Here is a 16,489-nt window from a genome sequence, read left to right as displayed (position 1 = left end):
CAGTAGTAGTCGGAAAAACAGGAACTGATCTGCTCCGGCGTAGACCCGGGACACTCTGGAGAGATTACGTCTGTCGGCTGTCCTGGGAAAGGTTCGATGTTTGTCCAGATAAGTTTGAGGAGGCGGTGAGAGGGGGGTCGGGTCGTCCCTGCTGTCGGCTCCATAATCCGACTTCAGATAAGCAGAAGAAAATGCACGGATGCTTTATTTTTACATTTCAACTTTACTAAAGTGGTTGCAATGTATGTTGAATCATTGCATCGTGGATAATGCACGGCACAGTGAGCCACACATTTCAGTTTGTTTTTTGTCTTATTTTAGTATTACATGAACTCTGTTTGTAGTAACATGTTTTCATGTTTAATGTCGGTTTAGTTTCAGTGTTTTTTGTCTTCGTTGTCTGTTTGCAGTATAAACGCGTCACGTTGAGGTGCTGCACAGTATGATTCATTATTGACCAATTGTGACTAAAGGTTTTAAAATGCCTTTGTGATTCGTTTTTGACATTTTCCATTTAACGCTTCTCAAATGTAACTTATGTAATCCTCACATGAGGACAAAGCCAAAGGCACTCCAACACCCCAACAAAGCAACAAAAGGAGTGAACCTTGTAAAAAACAAAGCTGGAGGGTTCAGTCCTGCTGCTTAAGTCATAAATACACAGTGAGCGAGCAGCAAGAACAACAGGATGAGAGGGACAAGAAGAGTCAAGAACAGAAAGACCACGATGAACTAAATTCTGCAGCAATGCCAGATGACCCTTTAAGTATAAGACTTGTTTGTGTTTGTGCTGTTAGACCAGAATGGAAACTGTAAAATATGACCTGGTGTGACCCACAGAGCAGAAAAGAGCAGTCAGAAGAAAGAACACAAATTTAACCCTGTATCAGAGCCAGGCCGCTGAAAAACACAACAAGCAAGAAAAAGACAGCAACAGCCAAAGTGCAGAAGCTGCCGTCCATGAACGTGGGCGACCTCACGGTGCCTCTGTTCTTTATATACAGTCTTTTCTATCACATGTAGCAGGAAGGAGGAGCAGAGGTGTTTGAACGAGAAGGTCCAACAAGCACAGTAACAAACTGTTCACACCAAAGTAAATGTTCACTTACAGAAACTACAGCGCTCGTGCTCACTCCTGTGTCACTGCTCAAATTTTAAAGACTCAGTCTCACTAAAAGCTGCAAACCAAACAGCTGAGACACTCTTCACTTGACAGCCTTCAGGTGCTCACATATCGGTTTCCTCAGACTCTGACGCTAAAGGAAATCTTCACCATAGTTAATGCAGCTGAGTATCAGCTGCCACCAGTGTTGGTCAAATTACTTGAAAAAAAGTAATCAGTAACTAATTACTGATTACTTCCCCAAAAAGTAATCCTGTTACTTTACTGATTACTTATTTTCAAAAGTAATTAATTACTTATTAATTGGTTACTTTTTAAAAACATGATTTACAACCTGAATAGGTGATAAAGTGATAGATCTTTCAGCCCAATTCTACTTTTCTGCATATCATCATACAAAATGTATCAAATGGAAAAGTCCTCTTTTTAAAACTTGTTTATTAGTTTTAATCTTTTAACTTTATGCATGAAGCAAAAATTTAATTATCTGCAACATTCTCTGACTGGAAGAAATTAGTTTAACATTTAAACCTATTTTCTGCACATTCCAGCACATGAAATAATTTTTTTTTTTTGTGTTTACACTCAGTCTTTCAAATAGATGCAAGTAAAACACAGCAGAAAATAAATAAAGTCAAAGACTAGCGGTCCTGTTGCTCTATTTTCACCTGTAAAGCAGGAGTGGGGTAGGCGGAGGGTTACCCTGGTGCAGGTGTGCAGCGGTCAGTGGAAGAATCCGCGAGTTTCTCTGAGTTTCCCATTACGTCGTAGCTACTCGGTGCTTGTTTGGAAGTTTAGGGGTTTTTTTGCTGTAAAAAGAAGTTTTCTTCCCACGCACAACGGACACTAATGTTTTTGTCACTTTTTATGGAATCAAACTCAAAGTAAGGTCAGTACTTCCACGCTTTAACGCTGCACGCTCATACTCTCTCTGCACTCGATATATGATCCATTGTTGATCTGCACACAGCTGTTGTCACCAACGTCACACTCGGTTACGTCACTGTCATGAGACATTCTCGCAAAAAAATCACGGTTTTAGTAACGCAGTAACGCAGCGTTCCTACGGAAAGTAACGGTAATCTAATTACTGTTTTTGCAATAGTAATCCCTTACTTTACTCGTTACTTGAAAAAGTAATCGCATTACAGTAACGCATTACAACTAACGCGTTACTGCCCATCTCTGGCTGCCCACATATATTTTATATGTGACAGTTACTTTGTTAATAATTATACTACTACTCCCACTACTCCCACTACTACTACTAATAAAAAAACCTAAGAATGAAATGTGGTAAATGGTAAATGAGTTTACATCCTCTCATTTACTTGAACCTAAAGTGAAAAAATGATCATTCAAAAAAAAAAAAAAAACCTTGAAAGATTATTTTACTGTGAAAGTCGCGCCCGGAAGTAGTTTTCTAACACTAGCCCGTTTTATCGATGCTGCAGCAGAGCAAACCGCGGTCCTCCCAAACAACAAATAAACAGCCGCTGGGTGTTCTGCGGTTCGGTGAGCGGAGCAGACATGGACCGCTACCGTGAAGTCCCGGATGTGGTTCCGGACGCTGAACCGAAGCTGCAGGGCGAAGGTTTGCTCGGTTTTATCTACCGGAACCGCGGTGCTAAGCTATTGCCCAGTAAGCTAAGACAACGGTGGTCAAAAAGTCCGACAAGAAAACATGTCTTTGTCCGACTGTCCGCCTTCAGAGGCTTTTGTTACTGGATGAGAGGCTGTTTAGTGAGTCAGTGAGACGCTGACGATCTCCGTGAGGGAGCAAAGAGGCGCTGCAGGGAAAAGTGAAAGTCCGTGGAGCAGGCTAACCCCTCAGAGCTGGGGATGGGAAGCTGCACACACTGCTCTGTAGCGTGGCTTAAGAAAGCGAGTGACTCAGGTGTGCCAGGTGGTCAAGTGTGTTTCTGAGTTTTGACCCGAGTTGGCTTTAAAACTTAAACTTTCTAAGTTAACAGTATTCGTGATTTAATTTCCAAAAATTGCATATGGTCCTTATTTTGTAGCTGGATCAGACAGTAGCTGGAGTCTCAGATGGAGTGCAGTCCACGTACCTGTGGCCAAGTGCCATAGCCTGCAGCCAGATGAGCACACATCTGCACCTGCCTCTATCACCACGTCCAGTAGAGAAATTGTATCTTGCCACAGTCACTCATCCAAAGTCAGGTTGTAGAATGAAGCAACTGAACAACAAGTTACTGCAGATTACTGTGTCAACTAGCGCTGCCACAAACAATTATCTGATAGTCGACTACATCAAGAATCATCATCCATTGGACGTAAAACGTACAGCTTATTTGCTCTTATATAACTATCATTAGCTTACAGCTTTAAGTGTTTAAGGTATGTGCTAACTAAAAATAAAGACAAGATGATAGTTTATTAATTTTACGAAAGTTGCAGATTGTTTCGGGTGAAGTTTAATAAACTCCTTGCTATCTAAATATAACAGGACACAGAGTAAATTCTCCAGCATCTCACACTTCTGATAATCAGCTGTCTGCTTGATGTTTATTCAGCTGTGTAAAAACTATAACTTTAATCTCAGCCAAACCGATTTACTCAGGAACAAATAAAATACTGAAAAAAGCCAAACAATAACATTTTAAGTTATCTAAGTGACTTATATATATTTAACCTGAGTAGCTGAGTAACGTTTCCAGAGAAAAGACAGGCAGAATATGCTAACACGATGTGATGTTACAACACTAGTCAAATATTAATGTGTAATATTTGTTTAAGACATATTTCTTTGTTTTGGAAAACAAATTCAAATCATCATAAACAAACTATATACACAAAGTTTTAGACCTAATTAGGCATTTCTTACTGATGTAGGTAGGCTGACAGTAAGTACACAACACCATTTCATTTGGTTTAAGGTTTATGTGCAAGACACAAGAACAGAAAACACTGAAAGTTACAAATGTATTGTCCATGAAACAGGAATAAAATGTGGTACAGATGCTTGTCACAAGTTAATGTGGCTGTAGGCTATGGAAGGCCAGGAACGCCATAATGAATTAATTAAATACACCATTAAATAATTAATTAAAATGGACACATTTAATTAATGAATTAATGGTGTATTTAATTAATTCATTTTGGCACAGTTGACTCCTTCAGGTCTCACCATGAATTAATTTTATCTGTCAGCCTCACCCATCAAACTCAGGGGGCGGGGTTAACGCTGATCGAGTGAAAACCATTGCTTTGGCCTGGTGGCCATTGTTTTTAGCACACAACAACCAGCATGTGGAAACTAACAGAACCTGTTTGTGTGTCACCAAATACAGTTTTAATGTTTTTTTAGCTGAGAATGTAGCGGTTTAATCTTCATGTGTCTGGTCGGTTTGTCAAGATACAGCCTCTTTGCAAAAAGTGCTTCGATGATTTCGGCGATGTCTGCCCAGTCTCACGGCAAAGCGTGTGGGTAAACTGAGGGCCTGTTGAGCTGATCGCTGGTGTCGTGAGAAACACGTCCAGCTTTTCTTTATGTTACAGAAGCACAGAGACAAGAGCATGCGGAAAGAGAATCTGCGAATGCAACATGTGAACACAGAGAGTGAGAATTCGAAACAAACCGGTTAACGTAGCCCCCACCCCTCCAAACAAACAATACACACAAAATAAAACAGTTGAAGCTGGAAACCCCGGGGCCGTGAGCTCGGTGCTCTCTGTCAGCTGACTGTTAGCAGAGCGACATCTCTGAAAACATCTGAGCACAAACATGTTCTATGTTGACAACCTGACCAGACGTGAAGATTACGGCGCGACATTCGCGGCTAAAACACTGTTAAACGTGTAGCTGGTGACAGAAAAACAGGTTATTTTAAAACCATTGCTGCCTGTGATTTGAAATGCATTCTGGGATACCTGGCTGCCCCAAGTCCACACAAGCAATCGATTATCTAGGATTGACCTGTCTTGACTTGCTTCGCACGGCAACCAATCAAATGTTAGAGAAGCTGCAGTGGCAGCATTAACCCCGCCCCCTTCGTTTGATGGGTCAGGCTGACAGATGAAATGATTTCAAGGTGAGACAAGAAGGGGACAAAAGTGCCAAAATGAATTAAATGCATCATCACAGGTAGCACTCGTTGACTCGACTCCATTTGCATGCACACAAAGTAACCTGCACACTTTAGCTGTGAGGCGAAAACACTGAAATGAAAAAACTGTACGAGGGGAACGATAACGATTGGTCGACTCTTTCTGTGAACAACATTCGTTTATTTGCCGTTTTTGCAGTTGCCTCGTGCGTGAGAATATCACCAGGTGAACTCACGACAGGTAATAAATAAAATTATTATAGAATAAAATAATATTTTATATGTTCAAGAGAAAAAAGACTGTTTAAGGTCACAAATGTCACAGATGAAATATTCAGTGTTGCATTGCCAGGAGCAAACATTCAGAACCGTTTGGACTTCTGAATTAATTAATTCATATTTTTTTATACAACTTCAATTAATTATACGTGCATGTGTAAAACAAAATAATCCCCTCTCTCTTATTATTATTTTTCCTGTGGAAGACTAGACTATCTAGAACATTATATCGATATGTAATTCATATAATATATAAATATCTTATTTGAATGATTACTAGCTTATAGGTTAGAGAAAGACAGACTGGGTGAGCTCCAGCAGACAGAGAGAGGCACGCCTCTGCTTTCAGTGAGAAAATACAGCAGCTTTGTCTTCGTCTCTTCCCAAATTGTTTCTACTTTCAACAGAAAATGTAATTTGCAGCATTAAGTGACTTCATCCTCAGTATGTTTTTTCCTTCTTTATTCCCACTGATGCTTTTATCGGGAATAACGCAAAAACTATGGGATCAGAACGACGCCACCTTGAAATGAAACTGAAAAAAATATTGAAACTGAAAAAAACCCTGAAATAAATGTACTGAAAAATCTTGTATTGAAAGTAAAAATAAAATTGAAAGTAAAAAACAATTAATTGAAACTGTAATTTTTTTTTCAGCTTCAATCTGCTGGCACTGTTGTGGCGTCCGGGGGCGCGCTTGAGGGGCGGGGATTCTGACCCGCATGTATTTGCATACATTATAGAGGCCACTAGTGCTGAGTCTGACCAAGCTGCCATCTTTTCTCTCTTCCCGTGTTTTCAATGGCTGCTTCAATTTCAGCTTGACCCTCCAAACCGCAGGTAAGTAACCATGTTTGTCATCTTTCCTTGCTGTCCCACTGGACTGGACATTAGTTTAGTTTTTTTAGCTACATCTGGTGAAGTTGTGGTAAAATGCTGGTATTAGCCCATTCGTCGTAGCAAGCTAGCCTGAAGCTAATATTTGCTAAATTTAGGGACACCCGTGTCTCTTTAGGAGTTGGAGGCCGGTGTTTTAGGAACGGCACAAGATCTCATCAACAGGCAGTGTTGTACACGTAATGCATGCACCGGCGTTACGTATTTAAAATACAAAATATGAGTAAATGTATCCGTTACAGTTACCGTTTAACCGTGGTATTTAGAATACAGTTACTTTGTTGAAATAAATGGATTACATGGTGGTATTTTCCTGTTTCATATGTTCGGCTGTCCCCTCTCTATTTCTGGTTCCATGCCGGTGGAAACCCAAACAAAACACACAATAAGAAGCTCTAATGCTCTCTCTATCTCGCGGCCCATGTCACCCCTACATAAGTGAGGAAATATTTTTAAAAATTATTCACAAAAATGATTTAATATGAAGGCAATAGAGTGTTACAGGTATAGCCCTAAAGCATGTAGCATCATGGGCAGTGTAGTCCGTGCTGCAGGGAGAATGGACTGCCATACACGTTATGTGTCTGTGAGCGAGGGAGGGAGAAAAAGGAAAAGTACGAGCTGTCATCGAGCAGAAACGGGAGCTGGAAGCATGTAAATATAATAATAACCACTGCAGCCAAGAAGAGAGCCTGACGAGCCCAGCTGTAAGTAAGCTATTAAGACTCGACTGTACACCGTGTTCGTGTTTTCCTCTGAAACAATAAGTTCTGTTGGAGCAGCCTTTCAACGCCTCTCTCTGTCTCTGCTAGCAAAGTTGACCCAGACAACAAAGTAAAGCTAGTTTTCAGCTACGAGCCCGACATGAACCCACCGTATTAGCCAGAGGTCCCTTTACTACGGTTCGGAGCCGCTGACCTGTTTTATATACGAATAGTTTTCTACTCGAGATCGCTGCAAAAAGTGCAGCCTTACCTAATGTCCACCTACTGTTACTCATTTATATTAAGGTTTAAACATCTGGTTGGTGTTGGTGTGGAGAGTAACCTTCAGTAATAGTAATAAATCACACAGCAATGGTACATTCATGTAGCTGTAAAGTATTCAGAATACGTTACTTCTGTAATGTGTAGTGAAATACATTTTAAAATTAACCTTCCCAACACTCAACAGGTTAGCACCTCATACCACAGAGCAGCAAAGCAGTCTCATGAGCGCTGGGAGGGACGAGCCCAGAGCCCAGAACAGACAGATGACAAGGTTAGTAACTGTATGGTGAAAATTATACTTTAGTTATCTTGACTGGCAAAAAAAAAAGTAAATAAAAAAATCTGCATTTTAAAAAGTTATTTCTGCTTCTCACATATAGAGCATTTCCAAGATTTTTTTTCCTTCCTTCCTGTCCTGTGCCAGATGTTCTGTTGACCCGCAGTGAGAGGCATCATCTCAGAAACACCAGGAAGACTGAAACTCGTCGCCGGGATCAAGCAGGGCTCGTGATCTTCACCAGCAGCTCCCTCACACGAAGGATAAACCCAGCATTTCATGAACACTGATGGAGACCTTTGCTTTGTGTAATGTTAGAAGTACTCAGATAATCCTCAGAGGGTCTGGACTTTTACATAATATCATATCTTTAAGTCCTGTAGAAAGTTAAATATATGTTGAGCTCTCTGGTTACTCTGGTATGAATGACTCTGAATTACTTTATGGTAAATAACACACTATTGTCAAAAAACAGTGAAATTCCAGATCACAAGTTTTTAGTTCAAATACAACTAACAACCTTTATTGTGTCAGAGGAAACATCGTGTGCTCTTCATGTAGCTGAGTACATTCAGTGTTTAAAACAGAAGCTGTGTATGCCGTTATTTTTGTGCCACTCTTCTGAGCGCACGTAAAAAAAGTTTGCAGGTGTTGTATTTTGAGGAGAAATTTATTTTGAGCGAAGAAAAGCTGAATTTGAGTGAACAAACTTCATTGCTGCGTGTTTGAAATATTACTCTTTCTGGGTCACAAAATAAACTTTTCAGATATTTTCATGCGAGAATGTTTCTGTGTAAACTTCAAATATCTGCTCGATTCATCAGGACATCACATATTTGCATAACTGCTCTAACGTTTTCAGAGGTGCCTGTTACCCACCAGCTGACCGGGTCACTCGGGTTCAACATAATATAAAAGGCTGAACTGACAAAATCACCACCAGGTATTACAGGAAAAACCATAAAGCCTTTGAATAAAACAAAGCTGCTGTGACAGTGACGTACACTGTTGTTGGTATATATGTATGATTTTTATCACCTTCATGTTTCCAAACCGACATCATGAGCAGCAGCTTTACAGCTGTGGCTCCAGCAAACATCAGCTGATACTAGAAATTAATATTAAATAATTTCTAACAGCTGATCAAGCTTAAACGTGCTGCTGTTGTTGTTTAGCGCGACATCCGCTGGTTTCCTCTTTCTGGCGCAAAGTGGGAGATAATCAAACGAAAGAGACGATCAGCTGATCATTGATCAGTTTCATGATTGAAGTAGCAACAAGAGAGGGAGGGGAGAGGATGAGGGGAGAAGAGGCAGCTGTGCAGTAAAGACAGAATAACTCCAGCTTTGTGTCTTTTTCATTGTAGCTGAAGTCCAGGACGAATCGCGTTCCTTTTCGCCTCAATATGGATGTACTGTAATTGGTCCAGCCCAGAGATGATCATGACCAATTGGCTAATCCACCACCTTTCATTGTTTATACCGTTACAAAAACAAACAAACATAAAAATGAAAAATCACCATCGGCCCAACGGGCAAATGTCCAAGATGCCCAACGGCCAGTCCAGCTGTGCGGTCAGCTGGTGGGTAACAGACGTCTCTGAAAACGTTAGAGCACAGATGCAAATATGTGATGTCCTGATGAATCGAGCAGATATTTGAAGTTTACACAGAAACATTCTCACATGAAAATATCTGAAAAGTTTATTTTGTGACCCAAAAAGAATAATATTTCAAACTCCGCCACTGCCTCGTTTGAGTTTTGGACGAAATGCATTCTGGGATATTGCATTTCGTCATTTCGAGCTGATTGGAGACCAGAACAGCCAATCAGATTTTTTTGCATCCCAGTCTGTGATTGGCTGGTTTTGTGGCACAAATATAACGGTGTAGAGAAAGAGTTGAGCGCGCACGGGCAGAAATGTTGAGAGCGCGAGCAACACGTTGCGAGCGATCGCAAATACAAAACCTGAGCGAGAGGGGCTGTTGTGTGTGCGTGCGTAATAGCAAACACTGAAATACAGTTTTTTCATGCAGGAACGAATTTTCTTCACTCAAAATAAATTTCTCCTCAAAATACAACACTTACACCTGTATAGTGACACAGTTACAGGGGTGATTAATCCTTTTTGTCTTTAAATGTATCAATAAAACAGCTGCAGCTTTCACTGACAGCACATGTGGTACTTTAACCTTTGTACTGTTTTCATCAGTTCATTTTGGAGTTACTACAAAGAGTGAAGATATAAGATGATCTGTCTGCTGTCACTGGGTGGTGCTGAGGTCTGAATCTGAGGGCAGCTCCTGTAATCACAAACAGAATCATCACAAACTGAAATATAAAGTTTATCTCAAATCTGAAATAGAGCTGATCCTTCTGTCCTCACACACTCGGGATCTGAAGTTGTCCAGTCCTACAGTTCCGCCGACAGCTGTTTATTTTTTATTTGTTTTAAAGGTCTTATATACTAACACATTTTCTAATATCATGTTTACCTTTGAGTTGTTGATGCTTTATAAATGGACATCTGCAAAGATGAGATGATGGAGCAGGTTTCAGTCGAGGTTCAGTCTGCTGCTGCATCCTGGTCACAACATACAGCTCAGTATTGAACAAGAAATATTAATGCTTCAAATTATTTGTCCTAAAGGATGCAAGCTGTACAGAGTACTGCACATGTGACTTTGTAAACATAACTAATTAAATATAATTCAGACAGTTTTTTAACCTGAATGCTTGCAACAAACTCAGTTTAAAAACATACAGAGTCCGTGCTAAAAAATAATCAGAGGAAAAATTAAACATTTTAACTTAAGCTGACAAGCGGAAGTAGTTGGTTTCAGTACATAAGTATCGGGCTTTGCTATTTAATCCGTAGCTATTGACTAATGAGGGGTTACTGAAGTGCCAGGTTTTTAAAATTGGCGCTAATGTCGTTCCACATGTGGAAAGCGACAGAAAACATGCTGCTGTTTGCACATATTTAATAATCAGCTCTGCACAGGAGCAGAAGCAGAGTCCAGCCTGTTGCTCTTACAGTATAATACTCATAATAAAAGTACAGTAACCGTGGTTAGTCACTGAGCATTGCGTTGCTCTTGATTTCTTTAGTCAGGGTAAATTCATTCACCTGCACGGGTTAGCTAAACTTTACAAAACAAGTTTCCCCGACAGCCGAGTGCTCATCTCAGCTAGCTAGGGACCTTAGCTAGCTAGGTAGCTAGCTAAGTAGCTAGTAGCTAGGTAGCTAGCTAAGGACCTAAATTACAGATTAGCTTAGAAGCACATTTAATTTACCAAAAATAATGCGGTGGGGCCTCAGGTCCTCCTGTCCGGTAGTCCAATTTACTGAAGAACACCTCAGGCTGTCACTTTGAAATAGTCGGTAATGTAAACGCTGGACCTCTCAGCATCTGCCATTCCCGAACAGACACGTGCAAGTTTGTCCGTGACCGCAGCCGCATCGTCCGTGTTTTCTACAGTCATTGGTCAGCATTATAATATATGCAAATACATGCGGGTTGGAATCCCCGCCCCCCAGCGCGCTCCCAGACGCCAAAACAGTGCCAGCAGAGTGAAACTGAAAAAAGTGGATTGAAGCTGAAAAAAAAAATTGTAAGTGAAAACAAAAAAATGACGGTTTCAATTAATTGTATTTCACTATCAATTTTTCAGTACATTTATTTCAGTTTCAATATTTTTTTCATATTCATTTCAAGGTGGCATCGTTCCCATAAAAAACAACCAGAGTTGTGCAGGTTCACTACGACCAAAGCGGCACACTCACACTGACTACAACATCATGCAAGTGTTACATGTTGGAAAATCCAGAGCAGTTGAAAGTTCAGGAAAGTTTCTTCATGGTTAGAGGTTGAAGTTGCTGATTTAAAGATGTGTGTTAAATAGTCTTTTATGATTGGTCAATCAAACATGTTAAGTTAGATGTTAACTCCCAGAAAACTTGAAAGTCAAGCAAATACATCCAGAGTCTCTGAGACAACTGAGCCTAAAAGCAAACGTAACCCTGTGATTATCACAGTAAACATAGTCGTCTCTTCTCTGTGTGTTTTACTTTATAAAGACATCGATGGTGAGAAACACAAATGTTAACAGAGAATTTTGCTGAAGCACACTCATCCTCAGTCACAGATTGCTGTCTTTATTTTTTGTCCTTGTTTGTACTGATGGTCACAGTTATCCAGTGCATCACTGTTTCACAGAAAAGTATTGTTAAGATGTAGCGATGGCCAAATTGGCCAACAGATGTCACTCTGTGGCTCGATTGAATTCCAGCCCAAGTGTTTCAGTGTTTCACGAAGCCTCGCTTCATCCATCACTACTCAGAGCCGCGCACTACCTCCTGTGCCTCTCCTGCTCAGGCTCCAGATGTTCTCAGAGTCCTCAAACCTCAGAGAACAACTGGGCTGGAACAATCTAAGGGAAAGAGTAAGATTTGGACTGTCAGTCAGTATTATTGGTCGCTTCTTTAATCACTCACACCAAAACTGACATGATCTCAGCCTGAGACCGCCTCACTTTCAGTCACTAAGCATTATTTTGTTTCCCTGGTCACTTTCTCTGGTCACTTCCTGTGCGGATGCCTTCAGATCCCTCTAAGCATTTTGCCTACTTTCACATAACTTCTGACTAATAACCTATAAAATAGCTCTGTCTTTTTTGCAGATATCTTCCTTTTAAAAACAAATACGTGTATATGACAACTGTTCTTAAAAGAACAAAAACATCAATAATCAGCAGATTTAAAATCTGTTCTTGAGAAAAGCCTGTAGTATCCAAGAAACAGTTTGACTCCTTATTCATCTGCGACAGTTGTCTACTGAGTATTATTGCATTGTACCTTACAGTATTAAGCACCTTGAGGCAACTGTTGTTGTAATTTGGCACTATATAGAAAAGAATTAATCGGAGTTTCTAACCACACCAATGTATAGTTTAATAGTTTAATATTATATACCTGACATTTCCAGGACACCTCTTCTTCCTGTTATACAGGAACAGTTTAGCAGGTTGTTGTACAGATCCTCGCTGCTATAGGCCTGCAAAGATTAACTTAAAACATCATGTTAGAACTCAGTTAACAAGCTGTTAGCATCTGTCTTATCTGTGTTTCAGTTTTACCGTCAGATGTCCGCAAAGTGATTGTTGGTGAAGAAGAGCAGCAACAGTGGAGCCCCCTCCTGGACTCAGAGCACACACACATCAAAGAGGAGCAGGAGGAAGCCTGGAGCAGCCAGGACGCAGATCAGCTTCGACGTCCGCAGAAGGCCTGTGTCACCATATTAACATTCAGTCCCGTGAAAAATGAAGAAGATGCTGAGGAGAAACCAGAGTCCTCTCAGCGCCATCAGACTGGAACGAAAAAAGAAGCCAGGAACTCAGACCCAGAAAGCCATTCAGAGCCAGGAACTGACAAAGCTTCAGACTCTTCTGAGACCGAGGTGAGTGACGGTGACTGGGAGCAGAACAAGGAACCTCAGTCAGGTCAAAAATGCCTGAAAAACCACAACTTCACTCTTATCGACATTAACTGTAACACTGAGCGATTGTTCAGCTGTTCCGAATGTGGTCAGAGGTTCGGCAGAAAGCCACACCTCAAAGCACACATGAGAATTCACACGGGAGAGAAACCCTTTAGTTGCTCTTTTTGTGGCAAAACATTTTCTCAGAAAGGAAACTCCATCAGCCACATGAGACTTCACACAGGAGAGAAACCTTTCAGCTGCTCCATCTGTAAGAAAAGTTTCAGGTACAGTGGTGACGTGAGCAGGCACATGAAAATCCACACAGGACTGAAAAAAGGCCGCAGCAAGGTTAGCGACATGGTCAGCAGTGGCATTCATGTGAGGTCAAGACCTGGCGGGAGCTTACATCCAGACGCATCCTTACAACCAGGAAGTGATGTTAAAGCCCCAGAACCTGAGACTGAAGCCAACCACGAAACTTTGAAGGAACCCGGAGAATCTCTGCCCCATTTAAATTCTCTGAGGAGTGACGCTGTCTCTCTGAGTGAGATAAGAAGTACTGATAAGGAGGCGTTTAGCTGCTCTGAGTGTGGACGGACATTCTGCCGTAGAGACCACCTGATCAGCCACATGAGAACGCACACTGGAGAGAAACCATTCAGCTGCTCAGTCTGTGAGAAACGTTTCAGCTGTAGCGGGAATATCTTGGCACACATGAGAATCCACACGGGAGAGAAACCGTTTGAATGTTCGTTCTGCGGGAAGAGTTTTAGCCAGAAAGGAACACTGCAGCTTCACGTAAGAATTCACACGGGAGAGAAACCCTTCACCTGCCCTTTTTGTGATAAAAGATTTGCGCACAAAAGACGCATGACGCTGCACATGTCTGTCCACACAGAGGAGAAACGGTTCAGCTGCAGCGCTTGTGACAAAAGGTTCACCTGGTATACGCAGCTCAAAACGCACAGGTGTGTTGGCGAGCCATCACAGCTCCGCCAGAACCAAAGTGAGAAGACAGTTCCTCCGAAGGAGTCCTTCAGCTGCACTGAGTGCGGTAAAATATTCAGCCTCAAGGGCAATTTGAAGACACACATGAGAATTCACACAGGAGAGAAACCATTTGGTTGTTCAGTTTGTGGAAAGAGTTTTAAACAAAACGTGCATCTGACTGAACACATGACAATTCACACAGGGGAGAAACTCTATAAGTGCAGCATCTGCGGGAAAGGATTCAATAAGAAGTTACTTATTAAAAACCACACCTGTGTTTAAGCTTGGATGCTGTATCAGCTCTGATCACAGATTTATATTCATAAGTCACTTAATATTAAAGCTGTAGTGATTCATGGTATGTTTCTGAGTGTTGCATACATTTTTGTCATTTATATTGAAAATATAGAACATTGAGCCTAAATCTTCCTGCATAAGGTTTAAGTGCTGCATCCTGACAGCAACAAAAAGACTCTGGGATGTGCAATACAGTGGAACCCCGACTTACGAAGACCCCATTTAACGAAAAATTCAAGTTACGAAGGCACTTAACGGCAATATTGCTGCCTGTGTTACGGCAAAATGTCCGCGTAACGAAATGGCTCTGATTGGCTGAGCCCAGAATGCCTACAATACCCACAATGCCTTCCGAATCATGTGACAACCCCCTTGGCTTTCGTACTTGCGCTTTGCTGTTCCACTTGAACGACGTATTGTTGTTGCAGTTAGCAATTAGCCTATCGTTCACTCAAAAGGCGCGATGGGTGCTTCGACTTACAAAAAGTTTCGACTTACGAAAGACCCTCGGGAACGAATTAATTTCATAAGTCGGGGTTCCACTGTATTTTCATAATGAACTCGTAGAATAGATTTGTCCAAAGAAGCGAGTATGTTGATTTAAATGTTTGTGGCTGAGCATACATGAAAACAATCCGCCTCACTTTTTAAATCCCTTTGTTTTATCAAATATTGCATCAAAATTATATCATTGTCTGAATACAAGAAAAACACACCTGTTTAAAATGCTGCAGTTTGGATGAGTTACACCTGACCCCCTCGGAATCAGCTCATCTTTCTTCTGCAGGAGTTTAGCATATTTAATCACACTATGTTAAATTACGTTACTTTCATACTATGAGTATTTTCACTTGCAGAATCTCAAAGTATTTGGTCTTCACTTTGTGACACTGCAGGAAACACCAACTATAGACCAAATCTGTTTCTGTTTGTCAGCATGAGCCATCACACAGTTCAGCATCAGTGTGATGAATCAGTCCTCTTTTCATACCAGGGTGGTCTTAGTTCCTTCTGTGTCAAAATAATCTTCTGATATAGGAAGTTTTTAACCCTATGAAGCTGACTCGTGCCTGTGAAATCACGTTCTGTGTAACAGCATTAGGTCCTGAATAAGGTTTTGTGACTGTTTGAAGGTTCTGAATCCCAGAGAACTCGGGCTTAATGTTGAGCTTCTGCTCGGCTGCTGCTGCTGCTCGTTCATGTTGATCCATCCATGTAGAAGAAAGTCTGCTGGTGCTAAAGGAAGTCGACCACTGACAGATTTTTCATGGAATGATGCTGCTGTTGAAATATTTACTCTTGAAACTTCCTGACTCCTAAATTTCCTTCCTTGCAGAAACATTTTCAGTTTGTGAATATGTGTATTTATAAATGTAAAATTCAGAGTCTAAAAGCTTTACTGTCTGCACACTTCTTGATTGTGAGGCTCACATGAAGCCAACATCCCTTTAATGGCTGATATATATATATATGTATATATGTATATATATATATATATATATATATATATATATATACACACACACATATATATATATATACACATATATATATATAATATATATGTGTGTGTGTGTATGTATATATATATATATATATATATATATATATATACACAAATATATATATATAATATATATATGTGTATATATATATATTATATATATATATGGGGTGCAACGATACTCGTATCGATATTGAACTGTTCGATACAGTGCTTTCGGTTCAGTACGCATATGTATCAAACAATACAACATTTTTAATTTATTTTATCAACTTTTCTTTTTTTTTTTTCTCTGTCCCATTTGGTTCTTTAGCCGTCAGAATTGTTGTCTGAAGACCAACAAGGATACCCAATGGATTTATTTTGCCAAATGGATCATCATGGCATTGCCGTATTGGTCCATTTGATCGACCTTTGTTTTTATTATTTATTTTATTTTATTTTCAGTTGTTACAGACGGGACAGACATGAGTGAGGGATAGGAAAGGGAGAAAGAAAGAGGAAGGAAAAGAAAAACAGAAGGGGAGAGGATGAGAAAGGGGGGAAAAAAAATCTCCTGGATCACCTGTTGAGAGAAAAAGAA

At 40.5% G+C, this 16,489-nt stretch overlaps 1 protein-coding gene and 1 long non-coding RNA gene across 4 annotated transcripts; one reads left to right on the top strand and one right to left on the bottom strand.

The window, feature by feature from the left end:
• Nucleotides 1–1,554: 1,554 nt before the first annotated feature.
• Nucleotides 1,555–14,463, top strand: LOC146493913 (uncharacterized). 3 transcript variants are annotated; one of them, XR_014872002.1, is made up of 3 exons: nt 1,555–2,717; nt 6,127–6,309; nt 7,540–10,217. XR_014872002.1 is itself a non-coding variant. In XM_085149021.1 (2 exons), exons 1-2 carry the CDS (start codon nt 2,654–2,656, stop codon nt 14,385–14,387), a joined length of 1,686 nt encoding a protein of 561 aa, XP_085005147.1. In that variant the 5' UTR covers nt 2,371–2,653; the 3' UTR covers nt 14,388–14,463. The 3 variants fall into 3 exon arrangements, 1 of the variants encoding a protein (XP_085005147.1); XR_014872001.1 differs by having other exon boundaries at nt 6,127–10,217; XM_085149021.1 differs by lacking the exons at nt 6,127–6,309; nt 7,540–10,217 and adding an exon at nt 12,766–14,463 and having other exon boundaries at nt 2,371–2,717.
• LOC146493914 (uncharacterized) lies at nt 9,961–11,759 on the bottom strand. Its single transcript, XR_014872003.1, has 2 exons — nt 10,930–11,759; nt 9,961–10,216 (listed from the first exon to the last, which is right to left on the bottom strand). It is a non-coding gene; the product is annotated as an uncharacterized LOC146493914 (long non-coding RNA).
• Nucleotides 14,464–16,489: the final 2,026 nt, after the last annotated feature.

The sequence above is a fragment of the Neolamprologus multifasciatus genome, chromosome 22, assembly GCF_963576455.1.
Source record: "Neolamprologus multifasciatus chromosome 22, fNeoMul1.2, whole genome shotgun sequence".
Classification (NCBI taxonomy): Eukaryota; Metazoa; Chordata; class Actinopteri; order Cichliformes; family Cichlidae; genus Neolamprologus; species Neolamprologus multifasciatus.
The sequence above is the reverse complement of the archived record's forward strand: the minus strand, read 5'-3'. Positions and strand labels throughout refer to the sequence as shown.